The following is a 24196-nucleotide window of genomic DNA, read 5'->3' on the forward strand; positions in this document are numbered from 1 at the left end:
AAACAACATAAGCCAAAATACTAAAACACCAATGAATATGGCTTGTGAAGATCAAAATAAGAAGAGACTCGGGGCTTAAAAAAAGGTGAATATTGAGGAGCAAAAAAGATGTAAATACATTGTGAAAGACCTTAAAATCTAGGCTAAGGAATGTGACTTTTGTCCTCTAAGCCAAAGAAGAGGCAAAGAAGAGTTATAAGCAAGGTACAATTACTTAATTTATTTATCCAACAAATATGTATTTAGTGCCTACTATGTGCATGTACTATTCCAGTCCAGGGAGTGAATAAAACAACAAAAATCCTCACAAAAAAAATCATGCTAGTTATGTTTTATAAAGATTTATGGGTTGTAGATTTGTGGGTTGGTTGTAGGATTAAATGGGGCTAGGGTGATAAGGGAAGGTGTTATCGAGGAGGCAGAATTTAAGCTAAACTGTGAGAGTTTAAGTCAGATAGAGAGACGGTGAGAAGGTATTTTAGATAAGAGAGGACAGAAAAGAGGATGGGATAGGAGCAGATATGCTTACAAGGTGTTTGAAAACCTATGAGGAGAACAGTGTAACTGGAATAAGGGGTTTATGGAAGAAAACAAATTTGTTATGTGGACAGTTGTCAAACTGCTAAGGGCCTTGAAAGTCAGACCAAAATGTTATTGCTCTACAATCTATACAAATGGACCTATAGGCAATGAAAAGCTATCAGAAGTTATTGAAGTCAGAATGACCTGAGACAAGTCATGTTTTGGTAAGTCACATAGAAGAGCAGGGTGAAAAATATTTTATATAAGGGTGGGGGTGACACTGAAGGATGAGGAGAAAGGACCACTTAGGACATTACTGTTATATAATTCAGACAGGTGATGAAAAGGACATGGCATTGAAAGACAGCTGAAGGGGTGGAGATGAGAGATATTTCAAAGGCAGCATCCACAGATCTTAGTGACTACCTAGACATCCTGGACGAAAATGACAGAGTACCAGTCAGATATTCAAAACACTAACACTGCCAGGGGTGGATGGTGGGTGGGTTTCAAGAATATAGGGCTATATTATAGAAGACTGAAAAATGCACAAATTCTAAGTGCTTAGCTAATATACTGAATTATGTAAAAAAATATCTGCTATTAGTATTGATGCAGGAAATATAACCTATCCATTTATAGAATGACAGCTCTCAAATAATACCTGAAAAAATCATTATTATATTACTTTCATCAGATTTCCCTTAGTAATTTCTGTAGGGTAGAACTTGTGTGAGAGCAAATTTAGTCTAGTGGGCCTTCAATAATAATCCATGTGACAGATTACGAAAATAAATCCATGACATCACCAGGGCTTCCTAATTTACATCGAAATGCAAGGTTCTTGATAACTTACATCCTATGTAAGCTTCTTACTCAAAAATACTCATGACAATCTAGGGACTTATTTGTATTGACGGATTGGGGCTTTTTCTATTCTCCTATGGCACACAGAATGTTGGCAATTCCAGTCTCTAGGAAAGGTGAAAACTTATACAAAATAAGAAATACATCAAGTGCAGGCTCTATGCCACCACCACATCAGGTGCTGTCCACAAGTTAAGTTATAATAATTTCAAAACAAGACTGGGAAGAATTATTTGTGTCCCAGTTTACAGATAAGAAAGCAGAGTCACAGAGGTTAATTAACAAGCTATGGCCATGTGGCTAGTGACACACAGTCAGGATTTTATCTAAGGCTGCATTTCTGCCATAGAATCTACCTTGAAGGTATGAACCTAGATCTGGAAGGGACCTTGGAAGGTCCTTGCTTCCTCCTCCTTGCTAGACACACAGTGAAACCAGGATGAAAATAAGGATCTCTCATATTTCGAGTGTGGATTCAAAAGCTACACTTAAAGATCAAGCAAAATTCTGTCTTTTACACCCAGCAAGCACTGCTGTTTGAGCTTCTGCTGAGCAGTGAGAAGCAGAGCTTTTTTCTCTAGCCCACATTTCCTAATCACCTCCAGATGTAAAATTGATGGGGGTGGTGAGGGTTAGTTACCAGAGAAATAAAAGCATTTACTCAGTCATAATTATTCCATCACTCTCAAACATGTGGCATTTTAATCATTTCTCCTGTGAAATACCAACCATAGGCTTCTCTCATAACACAGATAAGTGGCCCAACACAAAAATGGTTTTAGGAAAGGAGAAGAAAAACATTTTCCTCAAGCAGGAATCAAAATCAATGGTAATCTATGGGACAAACTATTTGTAGAAAGTTTCTTCCCCTTGTGTTTCTCAGAAAGGAGGTTTTGCCTAGAAGGAAAGTGTAAATCATATGTCAAATTAAGAAAATGTAAAGTATTTAAGATATTAACCAAAGTAGATCCCTCTTCTTCCCCTCTTTGATTACAATACTGCAGATGTATTGCCTAGATGACACCCTAAACTAAAACTGAAATGACATTTTTATTCTAAGCCCGTATTTTTTACTTCCTTTCAGCTTTTGCTTTTTAAGCTAAAAAAGTCTCTCATTCTTGGTACAATGAATTTTTTTGCTAAGTAATTAAAAACCAATTGTGTTTAAACCTTTTGAGATACTTGGTTTTATGCTGTATAACTCAGGATTTGGTTTCTAAAACCTCAAATTTAGCATCTCAAAGAAGAATAGTATCTATGGCATGTTTGAAAAAAATGTTTTGAAATGAAGTGATGGGCATTTAAAAATAGAATTCAGAGACTGCATAGCACCCTCTCATCTTTTTTTCAATGGGGGAGCAGAATGACACATCTGCATTATGCTGCCAGAACGTTGTCGCTGTGATTTTGTTGAGTTCCACAATGGAGAAGGGAGCTACAAAAACCACTCATAATCATAGCGTAACCACCATGAACATGCAGCACGTTCCCAATTGACATACTCAACTTAGAAATAGAAATGACCAGCACACCTTGCTAGCGAGCCTTCTTTCCCTGCTCCCAACCCACCCCCAGCTCCGAACATACTACAATACTCGTAATCATCAAAGGCCCTGCCCAACTGTCAGAGCTTTAATTCAACACTAGTGTCCTCTTCCAAAGCCACTCTCAGGGTAGCTCTGGCTACATTTAAGATTTCAAGAATGCTCAGGCACACCTGAATTTTACCATACATACAAAGAAGAACTGGTGCCCATCCTACATAAACTATTCTCCAATATTGAGAAGGATGGAATTCTCCCCAACACGTTCTACCAAGCCAATATAACATTGATACCAAAACCAGGAAAGGATGCAACAAAAATAGAGAACTACAGACCAATTTCTCTCATGAATATAGATGCAAAAATTTTCAATAAAATACTAGCAAATCAAATCCAAGTACTTATCAAAAAAATAATCCACCACGACCAAGTGGGCTCCATCCCAGAGATGCAGGGGTGGTTCAACATACGTAAATCTATAAATGTAATTCACCACATAAATAGAAGCAAAAACAAAAACCATATGATACTCTCATTAGATGCAGAAAAAGCATTTGACAAAATTCAACACCCTGTTATGATAAAAACGCTTAACAAAATAGGCGTAGATGGAACCTACCTAAAAATGATACGAGCCTTATATGACAAACCCACAGCCAACATCATTCTGAATGGGGAAAAATTGAAAGCACTCCCACTTAGAACTGGAACCAGACAGGGCTGCCCACTGTCCCCATTACTTTTCAACATAGTATGGAAGTCCTTGCGAGAGCTATCAGGCAAGAGAGCAAAATCAAGGGAGTCCAAATAGGGAAGGAAGAGATCAAACTCTCACTTTTTGCTGATGATATGATGCTATATCTGGAAAACCCCCAGGATTCAACCATGAGACTCCTGGAATTGATTAACGAATATAGCAAAGTCTCAGGCTACAAAATTAATATACACAAATCAGAGGCATTTATATATGCCAATAACAGTCAATCGGAAAACCAAATTAAAGACTCAATACCCTTCAAAATAGCAACAAAGAAAATAAAATATCTAGGTATATACCTAACTAAAGAGGTAAAGGACCTCTATAAGGAAAAGTATGAAACACTGAGAAAAGAAATAGCAGAACTTGCAAATAGATGGAAAAATATACCATGCTCGTGGATCGGAAGAATCAACATTGTTAAAATGTCTATACTACCCAAAGTGATCTACAGATTCAATGCAATCCCTATTAAATTACCAACATCGTTCTTCACAGACGTAGAGAAAATAATTATACACTTTGTATGGAACCAGAGAAGACCCCGTATAGCAAAAGCAATTTTAAGCAACAAAAACAAAATGGGAGGTATTAATTTGCCAGACCTCAAACTATACTACAAGGCCGTGGTTCTTAAAACAGCCTGGTACTGGTACAAGTACAGGGACACAGACCAGTGGAACACAACAGAAAATCCAAATATAGAACCATTCTCATATAGTCACCTAATTTTTGACAAAGCAGGAAAGAATATACTCTGGGGACAAGAATCCCTATTCAATAAATGGTGCTGGGAGAATTGGTTAGCCACTTGTAGAAGACTGAAACAGGACCCACAGCTTTCACCTCTCACAAAAATCAAATCACGGTGGATAACAGACTTAAACGTTAGGCGTGATACAATCAGAATTCTAGAAGAAAATGTAGGAAAGACTCTTACAGACATTGGCCTAGGTAAAGAATTTATGAAGAAGACCCCCAAGGCAATCACAGCAGCAACAAAAATTAATGAATTGGACATGATTAAATTAAAAAGCTTCTGCACAGCCAAAGAAACAGTCACGAGAATAAACAGACCACCTACAGAATGGGAAAAAATATTTGCATACTACACATCAGATAAAGGACTGATAACAAGACTCTATTTAGAACTCAGGAAAATCAGCAAGAAAAAATCAAACAACCCTATCAAAAAGTGGGCAAATGACATGAATAGAAACTTCTCAAAAGAAGATATAAGAATGGCTAACAAACATATGAAAAAATGCTCAACATCCCTAATCATCAGAGAAATGCAAATCAAAACCACAATGAGATATCATTTAACCCCAGTGAGAATGGCCTTTATCAAAAAACCCCAAAACAACACATGTTGGCGTGGATGTGGAGAGACAGGAACACTCATACACTGCTGGTGGGCCTGCAAACTAGTGCAACCCCTGTGGAAAGCATTATGGAGGTATCTTAAACAGATTCAAGTAGACCTGCCATTTGATCCAGCAATCCCATTATTGGGCATATACCCAAAGGAAAAAAGGTCATTCTGTAACAAAGACACATGTTTATAGCAGCACAATTCACAATCGCAAAGATGTGGAAACAACCCAAATGCCCATCAATACATGATTGGATTAGTAAGCTGTGGTATATATATACCATGGAATATTACTCAGCTATAAGAAATAATGAAGATACGACATCTCTATGGTTCTCCTGGAGAGAGTTGGAACCCATTATATTAAGTGAAGTATCCCAAGAATGGAAAAACAAGCATCACATGTACTCACCAGAAAATTGGTTTCCCTGAACATCACCTAAATACATATCTGGGAACGACACCAATCGGATATCAGACTGAGGTGGGGGGTGGGGGAGGGGATGAGTGTATGCCTACACAATGAATGCATTGCGCACCGTTTGGGGAATGGTAACGCTTGAAGGTGCTGACTCGGGAAGGGGGGGTGGGGAAGGGAGGGATATATACCTACATGATGGGTGCCACGCGCACTATCTGGGGAACAGACACGCCTGGAGCTCTGACTTGGGGGGAAAGGCGGTACATGGGCAACGTATGTAACCTGCAATTCTGTATCCCCCATAACAATAAGATGAAATAAAAAAAAAAAAAAAGAAAAGAAAAGAAGATGAGGCAAAAAAAAAAAAAAAGAATGCTCAGGAATCAGAGCAATTTAGAGAATCTGGAGCTTGTGGACTAGCCTTGAAGCCTCATATTCATCCATGATGCTTTCCTTCTAAGAAAAGCTATCTCAAAATTAAAATAATTAACTTACAAATGAAATTTTGAAAGATAAAGCAATCCCTCACTAGTTGTAGTTGGTTTCCTGAAAAGTATTATGTTTGGCAAAATCACAATTGGTGTAAGGGAAGTGGAGAGGGAAATCATACAGTAAGAATGGCTTTAAAATATTTTTAAAATCTCAAATAAATATTCTGAAAAGCACCTGCTTCCAAAACTAACCAATTTCATCACTGTAAACTTCATTATCAATAGGAGGAACTCTTCTCTTGGAACATGTCTTTTTCAGTGTTCGTGAAATCTATTGTTGTGTCATGATCTGCTTAGCCAGATTTAAAATTTAGTCAGTGGGAAGACAGTATTTCTTTATAAATTCTTCAGATTAGCAGTTACAGGCTTCAACTATGTTTTGGTAGTCAGGAAGATGAGTCACTGGGTCCTGTTTCAAGAGAGGATTTGCTGCCCAGCTGCAAGAAGTGTGGCCAGCAGATAGTCTCCTGCTGTTAGCTCTCTCAAGGTCTGTCTCACCTGCAGAGCCACCTCACCTGCCAGTATGTCCTTCCAGGATAGCCTTCCTCCAGGGACTGAACCAATCAGGTAACACTTGCTCCAGAGCTCCTCACCAGTTGTCCAACTCTTTGTTGGACCTGCATTGCAGCAAGACTTCCCCCTCTGCCCCATCCTTCATGTCTATTTCTAATAAACATCTTGTACTCACTCCAAACTGTCTCAGTGTCTGCTGACAGAGAACATAAAACTATGACATATCTTTTTCACTCGTATTCTCTCTTGCTTCATTTTACCACAAGTCTTAGGAAAATGCTTGTGTATATCCAACTCTTGGAATTATCATGATATTTAAGAGCATGTTTTTCAGGGTCTAGCCTTCGCTTTATTCAATGAAAGGAATGAATATAGGTAGATTTCTCCCTGCATTATCCCACATGGTACATAGAAGAGGACACAATCATCAAGTTTTTTTTTTTTTCTCTAGGAAGATTAAAGTATACCTTGCCTATAAAATTATAAAATAGCATTCATTCAATATTACTGATTATTGAGCAACTGCTATACACCAGGCACAGGTGAAGAAAGCAGTGAAAAATCTCCTGCTCTTGAAGAGTTTTCATTCTAATGGTTGAGACAGACAATAAACAAATCAGTAACTAATATAATACCATACCAGGGTCTATGAAGAAGAATAAAGCAGGGTGAGAGGATAGAGAATGACTGGAGAAGCATCTAGTGTTTTAAAACCACCGGTAGGGAGGGATTGCTCTGACCCACACATTGCTAGGCTTGCACAGTCACATACACATTTGGTAAATCAATTTTCTCGATAGTGCATATCATTTTGTTCTAGTGAAGAATTCATCATGCTAAGCTCTACTAACATAATATTTCTTCTACATTGTGAGTCCACCTGCTGCATGAAACATAAAATCTTAAATCTATGTTACTAACCTATATAGCAATTCTGTCTTGGGGAAAGAGCAGCCTGAGCCATCATAAGCTGTAGTCAGACACAGCTGTCTAAGGCAGATGGCTTTAGTGGGCAATATCATAAGCTTGCCAGATTTTTTTTAAATATGAGAGAGTTTTCTGCCTCATTAGTACTCCATGGTTGACCATCCACAAACACCTGGTGTTCACACTTACTCCTCTTGTGAAAATGGAACTATACATAGTCTTAGCTCTAAAGGATATGTTATATCATCTTTGTCCAAAAGATCTAATACTTAGATAATTTATAAAGGCACAGGTAGGAGAAAAACCCTTCCTCATGTTAAATATAATTTAATTGAGGTGAAAAATTGAAATCAGGACCAATAGGGACTTAGAGTAATGGTAGAGGCAAATTAAATTACTTTGCTCCTTCCCAATACTCAAACTACTTTGTTTAGAAGGACTCCCAAGTGGCCTTCACAGTTCTCTATTTACACCATCAACATAAGAATGAATAACACAAATGACAGTTTCTTTCTAAGAATAACCGTGTACATCTCTTTTTGTTTTTCTACTCATACATAGGAGCACTTTGTCATAATCATCTTCAACACATGCGTTACATGAACACCAACATCACAGTGTACTTGCTCAAGGCAGGAATCAAACCCTACCTATGCCTTGCTGAACTCTTGTTACGAGGTAAAGGGGAAAAAATAATAGACTTGGAGTTTGAAGAAACCGTTCAAATTCAGTTACTGTAATTTATTAGCTTTTTAAAAGATGAAACTGTCCCAAGGTTATAAATTTTAAGGCTTATATTTATAAAAGGTAAAATTTGTAAAATGGTTTATATTTGTAAAAAAACAGCATCTATCCAAATTCCTCACAAGGTCAATAAAAAGATGTGTTTTAAAGTACTTTGAAAACTACAATATGAGCAAAGGTGTTGTCATAGCTGGGGTTTATTTGTTTAGATTTAAGTGTTAAGATATTATTCTGATAAAATTTAATTGATCAATGAAAGTATCTTCTTTCATTTAAGAAGTATTTATTCAGTACCTTCCGTGTTACACTACAGGGAATATAAAAAAACACAGCTAACCCTGTTACCAAGGAGCTTACAAATCAGATTTCAGAAGGGGAATGTGAAGGAATAGGAGTTTTGGTTTTTGCCAATACTTCCTGAGTACTTTCTATATGATAGATATCATTATAGAGTCTTACATGTAGTAACTCTCTTAATCTCCAAAAACCCTATGTAAAAGGTCAAATTTTTATTTTACAGATGAAGATGAGCAGGAAGAAGTTTGGAATCTTGCCCAAGTTGGAATCCTAGACAGTATTAAAGTCAAGTTACACACTCAGGGAAGTTAGGCACATGTTATATTATATCTTAAGTTGGGCAGAAAACACACACATCATTAATAATAACTAATGAGAATTAACAATACTATGGCAGTAAATGATAAATGAAGAGATCATCCTGGGGAGAGGTGGTCAAGGAAGTCTTCATGATATGAAACCAAAACTAGATCCAAACTTGTTTTGAGGACAAGAAAAACTATATAGGGGACAAATAAAAATATTATATTGCATACATACTTTTTGAGGGTGTAATCGGTATATACTTTATTGAAATATAATATACATATAGAAAAATGCAAAATATGTACATTTGAAATATCTCATTGGGTATATTCTCTTTTATAGATTGGATTTATTTCATAATTAAAACACAGCAAAAAACTGACTTAAAGCAACATCTTATTACCTATGCACATACCAGTCTTAATATACTCCATTTTGTCTCAAAGAATTACAATTTAAGTACTTTCCCATAATCAAGATCATTCAATCCTGGCCTATTATAATGGAAAATAGCTTGAAATAGAATAATTAATGTCTTTCCATAATAAAAAATGCCACCAGGCAAATTATTTTCAGTTTGCACGAGAAGCACTGTGTTGATTTTCTATGGTATAGACAGGAAGATGTCTCACTTGCTTCTCTGGATTTTTATATTTGCTATAATTATAACATTTTATATATAGGAAAGTAATTTTGAGAGCGACTTTCCAAATGGCATGCAAAACAATGGTTAACCATGGTTTCTACTCATTTAAATTTCCAGCAGAACACGTATACTGATTGCTTGTTGGTCCTGTGTGTATCCCATGAAACTTACCAAGTGATATGTCTGGGCCTTTAAAACGTTGAGATCAATAAAGTTTTCTTCATTATCTGTCTCCTCTTCCTTAGGAAAATAAAAGAATTTAAAAGTAATTATAAAAATTATAATTTAAAAATATATTTCCAGCTTTCACATACATAATATACTAAGCTATACTAAGCTTGATATAAAGACCCATGCAGGAAAGCGTATTCAAAAACCCAGTATAAAGTAACGCATAATATTATTAACAGCTCATCTGGTTTTTGAGGTTTTGATGGGACCATTTAAATAGAACATTTTTTGCAGTCACTGAAAGAAAAAAAAAAAAAGGAGGCGAAGGAAGGGAGCTGTTGCAGATAAACACAAAAACAGGAAAGGGAAACAGACCCAAGTGGTTTATCTGAAATAAATAGAAGTTTGAGCAATATGATTGAAATGGACAAAAATGAGAGGTTATAGACACAGAATATTCTCACTTGCTCTAAAGACCAATCACACTGATGCATAGTTTTGACATCTCATCTCTTTTTTTTTTTTTGAGACAGAGTCTCGCTTTGTTGCCCGGGCTAGAGTGAGTGCCGTGGTATCAGCCTAGCTCACAGCAACCTCAAACTCCTGGGCTTAAGCGATCCTACTGCCTCAGCCTCCCGGGTAGCTGGGACTACAGGCATGCACCACCATGCCCAGCTAATTTTTTTCTATATATATTTTAGTTGGCCAGATAATTTCTTTCTATTTTTAGTAGAGACGGGGTCTCACTCTTGCTCAGGCTGGTCTCGAACTCCTGATCTTGAGCGATCCACCCGCCTCGGCCTTCCAGAGTGCTAGGATTACAGGCGTGAGCCACCGCGCCCGGCCATACATCTCATCTCTTGTATGCTCAAGCTTGATAAGGTAATGGTTACCAGCACTGCTTGGCCCATGGCCCTAAATCTATTTAAAAGGATAGTTCAAGTGGATTCCAAACTAGTCCTGATCTGCAGACCAATTGGTTGTAGGGGTTAGGGTTAGGAAGCAGCCCTTTGAGAAGAAACCCTCTCACCAATATGCAGTTAATATGGAGTCTGAGCAGGTTCTATGAACATGTAGGACAAAATATGAACTCCCTTTTTCTTCAAATGTCTTTGTGGTGACAAGTGACATAGTAAATGAAACAAAGTTAACAAGACTATCTTGATCTTAAGGACATGGTAATAAAGCCAATAGAGCTTGGTCCTCAAGTTATATGATGTAGTAAAGAAAAAAACAAACCAACAAGTGAGTGTCCACTGATGAACACTTCCATATGTAGAATTGCATAAAGTTGCAGTTGTAGATTTCAAAGATAATCCTTACCTTCAAGAATTTAGAAACATATTTACCACTGGTTCTCAAGGTGTGGTTCTGAGACCAGCACCATCTGTATCACCTGGGAACTCATAATGCAATTCTAAGGCTCTATTCCAGATCTACTCAGACATTCTCGGGGTGGGGGCCATTAAAGTACGATATGAGACCTATGCTAAACTTTGAAGAACTGGAAAGATTTTAGTAAAATAAAAAACAATATAAATGTAGAGTCTACACACTCAAGTGACATTTACTTTTTTTTTAGGGAGGGGGTAGTGGGGCACAGAAGTACAAAGGAAACTGATTGTTTGTATCTTAAATCTGAAGCATAGATTTACACTTTTGAAAAATGACTTATTGTGTGTTTGCACTAATAACGGTCGACTTCACAGTCAAAGTAAATGACTGAAATGCCAATGACTCAATGCCCATAGGAGAAGAGATCAGTTTATAATGCTTTCACAATAACCTGATCAGCACTGTTTATATGGGCAATCAATAAATACTTGGCGAATTATATTGGACTGAACACTACTAGGTAAAAAGCTTTAATAGTAGCTACTAAAATCAATCAGAGTCCAATATCTTCCCATAGCCAGGATTCACAGGTTCAGGAATCAAGGGGTAGAAATAGGAGTGGCACCACTTGCTATCATTCCTAGTAGCCCATTAGCAAAATTTTTGCTTCCTGTTCCCATGACCTTATGATTTGCTGGCCTAAAGGTCTTAGTTCCAAAAGGAAGAATGCGTCCACCAAGAGATACAATGATCCCATTGAATTGGAAGTTAAGGCTGCCACTTAGCCACTTTGTGCTCCTCATACTTCTGAATCAACAGGCAAAGAAAGGAGTTAATGTACTGGCTAGCTAGATCCTGACTGGATTGCTACTCCACGATGGACGTAGGAAGAGTATGTCTGGAATACAAAAGATCCTTTAAGGCATCTCTTAGTATTACCATGCCCTGTGATTCAAGTTAACAGAAAACTACAACAACCCAATCCAGGCAGTACTACTAATGGCCCACACCCTTCAGGAATAAAGGTTTGGGTTACTCCACCAGGTAAAGAACTACAACCAGCTGTGGTGCTTAGTGTAAGAAAGTAGTTATAAACACCAGCTACAGGGAGGAAGGGAGGGATAAAAATCATACCTAATAGGTACAATGAACACTATTTGAGTGATGGGCGCACTTATAGACCTGACTCAAGCATTACAAAAGCTATCCATGTAACAAAAACATTTGCACCCCTTAATATTTTGAAATAAATAAATGCCAGCTACAAGCATGTGATCATTTACAGAAATGAGGATCATTGTCATGAGTATTTAATCTTTATTTTGTTATGAATGTATTTGTATGCAGAGATTTTTGTTTTGTTTTCTTCCCTCCCATATTTCCTTATGTAACTTAAGATGTACTAACTTTATGTCATAGTATTTAAGTACTGTTATTTTTACATGATTGTATTTAAGTTATAGGATATTGAGGCAAAGAGTAAACATCACTCAAGGACTTTACTTCCTCTTCCAGGGAAGGGGTTAGTGTGTTATCTGTTGTATATGGAATAGTTATATCATGTTAGGCAGAATTATGATCTTGCTATTGTCTTTATTTGGAGATTATGGTTTAAGATGACATGTATGAATGTCAAATTGACAAGGAGTGGACTTGTGATGGTTAATTTTATGTGTCAATTTGACTGGGCCATGAGATATTTGGTTAAACATTATTCAGAGTGTGTCTATGAGGGTATTTCTGGATAACATAAATAATTGAATTGGTAGACCAAGTAAAGCAGATTGCCCTCCCCAGTGAGGATGGGCCTCATTTAATCTGTTAAAGGCCTGAATAGAACAAAAAGTCTGAGTAAGAGAGAATTTACTCTCTGCCTGTCTTCAAACTGGGACAGTGGTCTTCTTTTGCCTTCAGATATGGACTGAAACTTACATGATCAGCTCAGTTCCTCTGGTTGTCAGGACTTCAGACTCAAACTGGAATTCTACCATCAACTCTTCTGGGTCTCCAGCTTACCAACTGTGGATCTTGGGACTTCTCAGCCCCATAACCATGTAAGCCAATTTCTTACAATAAGTCTCTCTCTATATAAATATATGTGTGTTTGTGTGTGTGTGCATATTTCCTATTGGTTTTGTTTCTCTGGAGAACCCAAACCATTACATAGAAAAAGGATTTCAGTTACTAAATATTATTAAGAGCATTCAAAAGGAATTCAAATGTAAATAGGCTTAAAATAGTTTAGTTTATTTTAAACTATTAGGATAAATTAAGATTCTAATCTAATAATTCAAAAGGCACTCAACAATTTCCTGCCATTTCTTTGCCTGATATGTACCTTCTTAATTCTCTTATTTCTAATTACTAAGGATATGGTTATACATAGCAGGTGAGAATTTTCTGTGTCACAACCTATACTCTTTTTCACAATTATCAACATGTGCTATCTTGATATAACCATCTAGTTTCTAGACGACTATAGCAGAACTCTGTCAAAAATGATCTTCACCATCCTTCAGCAACCCCACAAACTCAGGCAACAGAATCAAGTAATAGCTCACCATCAAAAGGCTTCTTGGCAGTGAACCAGTTCTCCTTAGCAAGAAGAATAGGAGAAGTAAGAGAGGGCCCCATATGATGATAATAAGGAAGAAAGGAAAGAAAAAAAATTCAAAAGACATGATGAAAGAGAATGAACAGCCTCAGAGGAAACCCCTTTGAGGAAGGCCTTTAGTTTGGTCTTATGATAGAAGGATAGAGGTTGGTCTTCCCAACCTCATGGTTGGGAAGAAATATGTGAAGAGGCTGCTTTCTAGTATATTTCTCTAAATTTATACTCCCAATAATGCTGCTTTGAACTTTAAAGGGTTTCTAGAAAAAAATTAGCTATAATTTCTAAAAGTTACACAACAATGTCCTGACAGATGGATTTTATAAGTCAAATATTTAATGAACACCTACTATGCACCAGGCCCTGCACAATAAGCTGGAGATAGAACACCGAGCAAAATTAGGCATGGTTTTTACTCTCAGATTTTTTTTCTCCTAACTAGTAGGTTTTTCTTTTTTCCCCTGACTAGAGTTTTGAGTTATATGTCTTTGAAATTAAATGTTGATATACTATTAATAGGACCAAGTATCTATCAAACTATTAATTACTATTAAATAGTTATTAAGAAGACAAGATGAGGTAAATAACTGAGTAGAATAAATGAGGTAAACAATTGGGAATAGGTGAGGACTTGATTTCTGAGCTTGAATGGAAACATCTATTGCACAAAGAATAAAGTCTAAACTGTTTAAAATGTCCAACACAATATAGAATAAATGAGTATATTCTTGCTTTGACTTTTTAAATTTATGACATTAAAAAAAGATATCTTTTAAATTGATTAGTTTTACAATGATCTTTTTTCCTTCTGTAAATAACAGTCATCCTTTTTAAATATGTGGTTAAACATGTTTATACTGCTGGTAAAATACATGTTAAAGACTTTGAAAACACAAAAGAGCATAGAAAAGAATTGCCCATAATCCTTCTACCCATATATAACTAATGTTAATACATTGATTTTTTTTAACATTTTTATATAGTTGAGGTCATGATGACAAAATTTGAAATCCTTTTCTCAAATAATTTTATAGCATAAAGTACAGTATAAGTCATCATTCCCATGTCACTAATATTTCTTTGTAAACGATTTCTAATGGCTTTATAACATTCTATTTGAATATAGTCTAATTTAATTACTGCATATTTTTAAAGATTTGTTATTAAAATAATGTGGTGATGAACACCTCTGTAGCATATACTACTTTAAATAATAAACCTAAATTACTTAAGTAACTTAAATTAATTTCAACTAAAAACTATTATCCATTGATTTTTTTTAAAAATCACCTAAAAAGTTTAATTGGTTTATGACAGTAAAATACAGTTGACCGTTGAAGAACGTGGGTTTGAACTGCATTGGTCCACTTGTATACATATTTTCTTTCGCTTCTGCCATCTAAGACAGCAAGACCCACAATCCTCTTGTTATCTCTTGCTGTTCTTTCTCCTCCTCAGCCTAGTCTACATGAAGACAAGGATGAAGACCTTTATGATAATCTACTTTCATTCAATAAATAGTAAATATAATTCTCTTCCTGATGATCTTCTTTTTTCTCTTCTCTAGCTTTCTTTTTTTTTTTTTTAAAAAAAACATATGCAAGTTATAATAAAGCTTCCAAATACAGGAAACAACACAATCAACACCCCCCTCTAGACTGGTACATTTGTTAAAGTTGATGAACCTGCATTATTATCACACAAGGCCCATAATTAACATTACGGTCTATTCTTGGTGTTGTGCATTCTATGGGTTTGGACAAATGTATAATAACCTGTATCCAACATAGTGTCACATTGAGTATTTTCACTGTTCTAAAAATCCTCTGTGCCCTACCTGTTCATCCCACCATCCCCCAACCCCTGGCAATCCATAATCTTTTTACTGTCTCCATAGCTTTGCCTTTTCCAGAATGGCATGTAGATGGAATCATACATTATGTAGCTTTTTCAGATTAATTTCTTTAACTCAGTAATATGCATTTAAGTTTCTTCCATGTCTTTTTGTAACTTGATAGTTCATTTCTCAGTGCTAAATAATATTTCATTGTCTGAATATACCACAGTTTATTTATCCATTCACCTACTAAAGGATATCTTGATTGTTCCCAAGTTTTGAAAATAATGAATAAAGGTGCTAAAAATGGCCAGGCTGAAGTTTTTGTATGAGAATAAATTCATTTTGTTTAAATAAGTACCAAGGACCACAATAGCTTCATCATGTTGTAAAAGTATGTTTAGTTTTATAAGAAACTGCCTAATTGTCTTCCAAAGTAGCTGCACCATTTGCATTCCCACCAGCAATGAATGTAAGTTTCTGCTGCTCCACATTCTCACAGGCATTTAGTGTTGTCAGTGGTCTGGATTTTTACCATTCTAATAGGTATATCTCACTGTTGTTTTAATTTGCAATTCCCTAATGGCATATGATGCTGAACATCCTTTTATATACCTATCTGGTTCTTTTCTTATTTTTGAGTTTTAAGAGTTCTTTATATATTTTGTATAATTGCCCTTCATCAGATCCATCTTTTTTTTTTATTTTTTTATTTCATCTCGTTATGGGGGATACAGAATTGCAGGTTACATACGTTGCTCCTGTACCGCCTTTCCCCCCAAGTCAGAGCTCCAGGCGTGTCTGTTCCTCTAGCTTTCTTTATCATGAGAATACAGTACATATTAATAATATATATAATATACAAAATACAAAACAATTAATCAACTGTTTATATTATCAGCAAGGTTTTTGGTCAACAGTCAGGTATTAGTAGTTATGTTTTGGGGCAGTCCAATGTTATACATGGATCTTTGACTGTGGGGGGGGCCAGCACCTCTAACCATCACATTGTTCAAGGGTCAACTCTACATCATGAAGTTGTTTTTTACACCATCTCTGTTTCAGATAATGTTTACACTTTCTAAAATATCAGGGTCAATCCATTTCTAATGCTGAGAAAAAAATTAACTTGAGAAAAAGCTCTTTTGTCTCTATCATCTTACTAGTCTAATACATTTGCAGAGACTTCACCATTTAGTTTCACACTATGGATAGGATGTTAAGCATGGAAAAAGGTGCAGAGGCTGCCAAACAACTTACATAATGATGGTTATTTAAAAGCATTTTTTAAAAACTCCTGTAGGGTAGTACTCATCCTAATTTGAAATATGTAAAGGAATTCCTTAGAAATGAATGGTATTCTTATGAAGCAGAATGTATAACATTAATCCTAAATTCTATTGCTTTGTTCTAAATTCTTTCTGAGTCATGGCCTATTTAAGATCATGAATGGTTGTTAATAAAATAATTACTCATATAACTAGCAGTATATACTTCCTTGTATAGTTTAAGAAACTTTGCTAAAATTCAGACCTCAATAATTAGAGAACACAAACATTAACTTAACTAAGGTCTAAACGACTGATACTTGGCACTGCATTTAAAAGCTTTTTTTCTCTAGAAACCATGAAATAAAATATTCCAGAAAATGGAAGTCTGGGGGAATTAACAGATGGGAAAGGAACACAAAGGTGAAAACGAATAACACGGTTAGCTACACACATACCACAAATTCTTCGTCTACTTTATTTAATGTTACTTCTGCATCATCTTCTGGAACAATTTCTTCTTCTAATTCTTCCACTGGGTATACTGGCCTAAAATAGTAAGGCTTAATATGAGATGAGAGTTTTAAAAAATATTTTAGTGAGACAAAAAGGTATAATGCAAATATCAAGGATCTCCTCTACACCAGATTTTGTCCTTTTTCACCCCTCTTCCATAATCACTGTTAAATGTTTCATGTATTCTTCCTATAATTTTCTATGTAAAAAAGCCAGAGTGTTAATCTCTAAATTTAAAGAATAAATTTACAAAAATGAAATGATACTATGCATGTTGTTATCCAACTTACTCTCCTCACTTACCAATTTCCACATTTAAATACATTTCTTTTTCTTGCACTATATCCTATTTAATAGCAATACCATAATTAACGTAACTGGCAGCCTATGACTGAACATTAAGGTTCCTTGCTTTTTGTCAGTCAATATTGCAAAGATCATCCTTGTACATTTATCACTACATATATTATTTAGAATAAATTTGTTCAGGTAAAATGGCTAGGTAGACAACTTTGTAAATGTTACTGTTTTGCTAGTTAGTGCCAAAACTGGCTTCTAAAATGTGACCCTAATTTACACTCCCAACAATAGTGAAGGACAGTGACTCCATTTTCATACATTCACCAATGTGATATATACCTTTAATCTTTGCCAATCAACCATGTGAAAAAAATATCATTCTTGTTTTGATTGCATTTCTTTGGCATGAGAGTGACTGAACATCTTTTCATGTTTTAATTGGTGATTTGTGCTTCTTTTCCAGAGAAATGCTATATATGTCCTTTGTCCTTTGGCTTTTTGTATATTAAGAATATTAATGCTTTTACTAACCTGTAATAAAAATATTTCCCTAGTTTATTATTTATAATCTTGGCTATTCAAAATTGTTACAGTTCTTATTAAACAGACTTGGTAACCTTTTCTTGCACAGACCCTAGCTTTAATGTCATATATATAAAGCATTCTCTCATATCACACCCTCTACACTCCTCTGGTCTTTTAGTACTTCTGTAGTTTTATTTTCACATTTACATCTTTGATCAATCTGAAGTTTATTTTGATAAAGGTAATAAGGAGAAGTCCAGCTTTCTTATTTCCATAGTCTAATTAGTGTTCCTAAGTACTGAATAATCATTTCTCCATCAAGATTAACATGTATTTCCCATATTAAAAAAAAACCAAGTATATTCGGGTTTATTTATGAAAGCTTATTTTAAATTCCCAAACCTCAGACATGTTAACAAAATATCAAAAAAAAAATCAACATTGAATATTATGGAAAGTACTGTGAACCAAATCAATCATCTTAAAGAATAAATTTCCTAATCTTTCATTATTTAGAATTAAATTATATCTCAAAAGCAATGTTCTTCTAGGATTCATTCTGGACTATTTAGATATATAAAGTAATTGTCAATAAATATGTACCTTCTATGTAATTTACATATTACATAGCTGATAATATTCTCTAATGTTTATTACTTTTCAATACCCCCCTTTATTTTCCATTTATATATACTCCTTATAAATTATCCAAGTCACAATCTCTTTTAATAAATGGTGCTGGGAAAACTGGATATCCACATGCAAGAGAATGAAACTAGACTCCGATTTCTCACCACTTATAAAAATCAACTCACAATGGATTAAATACTTAAATATATTGCCTGAAACTATGAAACTATTGGAGGAAAACATAGAGGAAATGCTTCATGACATAGGTCTGGGCAAGGACTTTTTGGATAAGACTTCAAAAGCATAGGCAACAAAAGCAAAAATAGATAAATGGGATTACATCAAACTAAAAAGCTTCTGCACAGCAAAAGAAACAGAAAAAAGACACAACCTACAGAATGGGAGAAAGTATTTGCAAACTATGCATCTGACAAGAGGTTAATATCCAGAATATATAAAGAACTCAAACAGCTCAACAGCAAAGAAACCAAATAATCTAATTAAAAATGAACGAAAGATCTGAATAGACATTTCTCAAAAAAGACATACAAATGGCCAACAAGTATATGAAAACATGCTCAACATCACTAGTCATCAGGGAAATGCAAATCCACGATGAGATTTCATCTCACTCCAATTAGAGTGGCTAATACCAAAAAGACAAAAAATAACAAATGCTGGCACAGATGTGGAGAAAGGGGGACTTTTATACACTGTCGGTGGGAATATAAATTAGTAGAGCCACTACAGAAAACAGTATGGAGGTTCCTCAAAAAAACTAAAAACAGATCTACCATATGATCCAGCAATCCCACTACTGGGTAGATAAACAAAGGGGATGAAACCATGTTGAAGAGATATCTGCACTCTCATTTACTGCAGCACTATTCACAATCGCCAAAATACGGAATCAATCTAAGTGTTCATCAACAGATGAATGGATTAAAAAAATTTGGTGTATATATACACAATGGAATACTATTTCAGCCATTAAAAAAGAAAATCCTGTCATTTGTGTCAACATGGATGAACCTGGAGGACATTGTGTCAAATGAAATAAGCCAGGCACAGAAAGACAAGTATTGCATGATCTCACTCATATGTGGAATCTCAAAAAGTTGATCTCATAGAAGTAGAGAGTAGAATAGTGGTTACTATAGTTGTTACCAGAGGCTGGGAAGGAGGGGGTTTGGGAAGAGGTTGGTCAATGGATGTATAGTTACAGTTAGATAAGAGGAATAAATTCTAGTGTTCTGTTGCACAGGATGGTAACTATAGCTAACAATAATATATTGTATATTTCAAAATAGCTATAAGAAAGGATTTTGACTGTTTTCACCACAAAGAAATGACAAATGTATGAGGTGATGGATATGCTAATTACCCTAATTTGATCAGTATACATCATATGCATGTATCAAAACATCATGCGGCACCACATCAATTACATGTGTAATTATTATGTATCAATTAAAAATAAGATGAAACTTAAAAAAAAATTACCCAAGTCATTATACATGGGCCAGTAATAAGATGTGCCTAGAAACAAATATTAACAGGGAGTAATATATATACCTTTCTATAAAAGTTAGTTCTAATCCTCCCCAAAAAATCACTGTTTGCTCATGTTTTATACATGAATAGTGCCTTCCACATTCTAAATAATCCCAATCTTCAAAGACTAAATTTATTTTTTCTAATTATAACCAATATAAATTGAAAGTTTCTGAATATTTTATTTCTTCATCTATATGCTCAATATTTATTGAGCATCTATGATATACCAAGTGCTATGCTAACTGCCATAGAATACATATGAAAATTTCATAATTTCTTGCAAGAAAGCCAGAACCTGTAAATAAAGAATTTTAATACCATAGGATAAATAAAATATAATAGAAATATAAACAAAGCACTGTCAGGTCAGAGACAGAAGCAATGAACAATCTCTAGCAGAGTGTCAAGCAGCTTCTTCAGTATTACTCTTGCCCAGTCACTACCAGCAAAGGAGAAAATTCCATTTAAAGTACCATATTAATTTCCATTTTTTCATTACATCTGTAACTATCAGTTACCTCCATGTATATACTATGCTTGTGTGTATAAATATATGCACAAGCAGACTAAAAAATTTTCCTAAGTTGACAGAGATATACAGTCACAGTTAAACCTTTAATAATTACATATTTGAACAGGGAAATGGCATAGTAATATATAACACATTACTTGAGAACTGGTTTTGTAGACAGACTTTCCAATTTTGTCTAAACTAGATTTTCTTAGTTACTTGTAGTATTTTCAGTGTAGAGCAGTCGAGAGAAAATAACTCTTATAGTTTAATTAGACAGCTCTGCACCTTCAGAGGAAAATGCTATTTATTACAATTACCAGTTGGGAAATTTTTACCTTTTCCAGGTGAAACCAATATATTTCAATGCTTCTTCAGCTAAACAATCAAGAACATAGCATACATGCTCTCCATAACCTGACTTTAATTTTGAAGGAGGAAAATCTGCAGTTCTCCCCTAAAAAACAAAAAGATAAACAGGATATTATTTGTTAGTTATTTTCCAAATGTCAAAATATTATAAGCAAAGAACCGCTGAGTAGATGTATCACTTTTCTTTCAAATGATTTAAAATAACTGTAATTATACTACTACTTAAAAAATTCATCTCTTTTTAATCAATTGATACATAAAAAAAACTAAAAGAAAATAATTTTCATTATTAAAGTTACCAAATTAAAAGGCAATAACATAATAGCAGCAGGACAAACTATTGATCTTGTTAAGATGAAAAAAAAAATCAGTAAAACTACTAGTTTGGTTAAATGACTATGGGAAGGACAGAGTGATTCACCTGTCAAAAATTAATAACATGTGCCAAAAATGTCTTATTGCCTGTCCCCAGGAAAAGTCAGAAATGAAAAGTACAACTACCATCATGGTCCATTAAATCAAAGTTCCTTTTCAACATACAAAGTGTTTTGAATTCATAGTTTTATCATTTTTTAGAAGGAGAACTAACCACCTATAAATTTACCTCTGAGACATACCAAGATTAAGAAAAATATTACTTTGGGCTATAAAGAGTATGCATTGAACATTTTCAGAAGTGACATTAATGTTATAATATCAACCATTCTGAGAAGGTTTTACCTGAAAATAGATTCAGATATACTTTTGTATATTTTCACAGAGGAGTCATCTAAAAGGCTATCATTTGTCATTAAATTACTAATATTATTATAAAATTCATAACTTGAGAACATGCAGAAAGAAGAGAGTTGTTTACACTTACAAATGACCGAAGCTCAGATAAAACGTTAGATATTGTTGCATTAGGGTCATCATATTCTTGAGGCTGCTCAAAGGGACGTCCTGCTTTGTTAATCAACCAAGCAGCAAGAGTACAAAACATGTAGAACTGTTCACCAGGGTTAGTAGGCAATGCAAAATAGTGTCTGTTTTAAAACAAGGAGGAATAGGGGAATGTGAAATAATGTAAAAGTCTATACCAACTAATGGGGCCAAATTCAAAATTGCTGAAGAAACTTTCCCCCCTCCAAATGGCCTTCAAATCAAAAGACTTTGATAATTCACCCTTTGAAGTTTCCAGTAATCCATAGCACTCACATTAAAGTTTTTAATCAGCAGCATTAGGGCAGTTACTATTGAACACGGAATATTAGATCAAAGACCTTACACCCAGGAAAAGTAGTGCATGTTAGAAAAACAATGTGGAATTTTTGCTAAAATCATATAAGTGTTGGGTATAATTAATCAATATCTTACTAACAAAAATGGTTATTTGAATTAAGAGAATTTCAGAGTTAAAAAAAGAATAATCATTCACTACAGATTTACTTTTACTAACATATCAGCTATGCTAAACAGCTGTTTTCATCTTGGCTGCATATTCAAATCACCTTAGGGGCTCATAAATATACTGCTACTTGACCAAACATTGCTTCTTCCCTCATCAATGGATTAAATTAGAACAGTCCTTGAGGATCAGTATGATTTATACCTAAACATGATAGGAATAAAATTTTCTAGCAAAAACATTCAAGCCAGTTCGATCAAAGATCTTATTTTGCTTTTTAATGTACAGCTCTTACTATTATATTTACAATGTATTTACAGCTGTTATAACTACAGTCATAAGAATCAGTGGTCTACTTCATGTTTCCCAAACTTTTTCCTACAGGATATGTGTAAACGTTCTGGAAGAAAACAGAAAGATGGGAAGAAAAAAAGGCCATGAAGTCCTTCCAGGTTTTGCTCACAACCCCTTCAAAGTACCCATCCACCCAAAACTCATCTTTTCCTTATAAGCTGATAACTCCTAGAGGACAGAGGAATGAATACTGATAGCTACTGTAGACCTAGGACAGTGGTTCTCAAATACTAGCATGCATCAGAATCACCTGGAACAGTGGTCCCCAACCTTTTTGGCACCAGGGACTGGTTTCATAGAAGACAATTTTTCCACAGGATGGGGTGGCAGGTGTGGAGGGGATGGTTTCAGGATGATTTAAGTGCATTACATTTATTGTGCATTTTATTTCTATTATTATTACATTGTAATATATAGTGAAACAATTATACAAGTCACCCATAATGCAGAATCTAATGCCACAGCTGAGGGGGAGGTGACAGGAGGTGGAGTTCAGGCAGTGGAGCTGTAAATACAGAGCTGGCTGCTCACCTCCTGTTGTGCAGCCCAGTTCCTAACAGGCCACACATTAGTACCAGTCTGCAGCCCAGGGTTTGACGACTGCAAACCTGGAAGACTTGTTAAAACTCAGACTGCCAGGCCCCACCCCTAGAATTTCTGAAAAATTACACCTGGGAAGGGGTCTGAGGAATTTCATTTCTAGTAAGTTCCCAGGTGATGCTGATGCTGTTGATGCATATCATACTTTGAGAAACACTGTACTAGTATATCTCCACACAAGTTTCTTGCTGAACTCCTGAGGAAATAGTACACATACGATATCAACAGAAGCTCAAGGTCACTTTCTTTTGGTTTGAAAAATATACTTGGAAAAAAAATTGCATTTTTACTAACATAGGAAATGTTGACTATATTATCCTGATAAATTCATTTTAAGTAATAATCCCAGTCCTACCACTTCTATCATGGATCAAGCAACACTACTTTTTCCTCTATCTTTTCTCCTTTTACGGACTAATTTAGTATCATGGGCAGTTTACAGAAAGCCTACATATCTTTCAAGTTACTGGAAGAGAGCAGATGAATGAGATCAAAACTGTCAAGGGAAGTTACTTGAGCTTGGCTGTGGACAATAAGAAAAAGTACTATAGATTCTAATATTAATTGCCTAGTATGGAAGAAAATAAATAAATGTACATATTAAAGTGAAGAAAAAGCTACAAAACTTATTTATCTGGCTATAGCTAAGCTACAAGAATTAGAGGAGGAAGTGCTAGCTGTCGATTACCCTCTCAACAAATAATGGCAATGACTTCAGGATATTTTGGACTTTTCCCCACCACCACAAGGGCATAACTTTAGTTTCTATGACAGGGGACGTTTCCAATAATTGTCATTTCATTTGTCTTTTC

General features: G+C 35.0%; 1 protein-coding gene across 1 annotated transcript in view; it reads right to left on the minus strand.

Annotated features, from left to right (window-relative positions):
- Positions 1-24196, minus strand: part of IFT57 (intraflagellar transport 57) — a 61891-nt gene that overhangs the window by 36786 nt on the left and 909 nt on the right. Inside the window, exons 2-5 of the mRNA XM_069472577.1 lie at positions 21906-22068; positions 21010-21128; positions 17091-17181; positions 9582-9650 (exon numbers count right to left, since the gene is read on the minus strand). Of these exons, the coding sequence (XP_069328678.1) occupies positions 9582-9650; positions 17091-17181; positions 21010-21128; positions 21906-22068 (442 nt within the window). The remainder of the gene's footprint in view (positions 1-9581; positions 9651-17090; positions 17182-21009; positions 21129-21905; positions 22069-24196) is intronic.

The sequence above is a fragment of the Eulemur rufifrons genome, chromosome 7 (assembly GCF_041146395.1).
Source record: "Eulemur rufifrons isolate Redbay chromosome 7, OSU_ERuf_1, whole genome shotgun sequence".
NCBI classification, from domain to species: domain Eukaryota; kingdom Metazoa; phylum Chordata; class Mammalia; order Primates; family Lemuridae; genus Eulemur; species Eulemur rufifrons.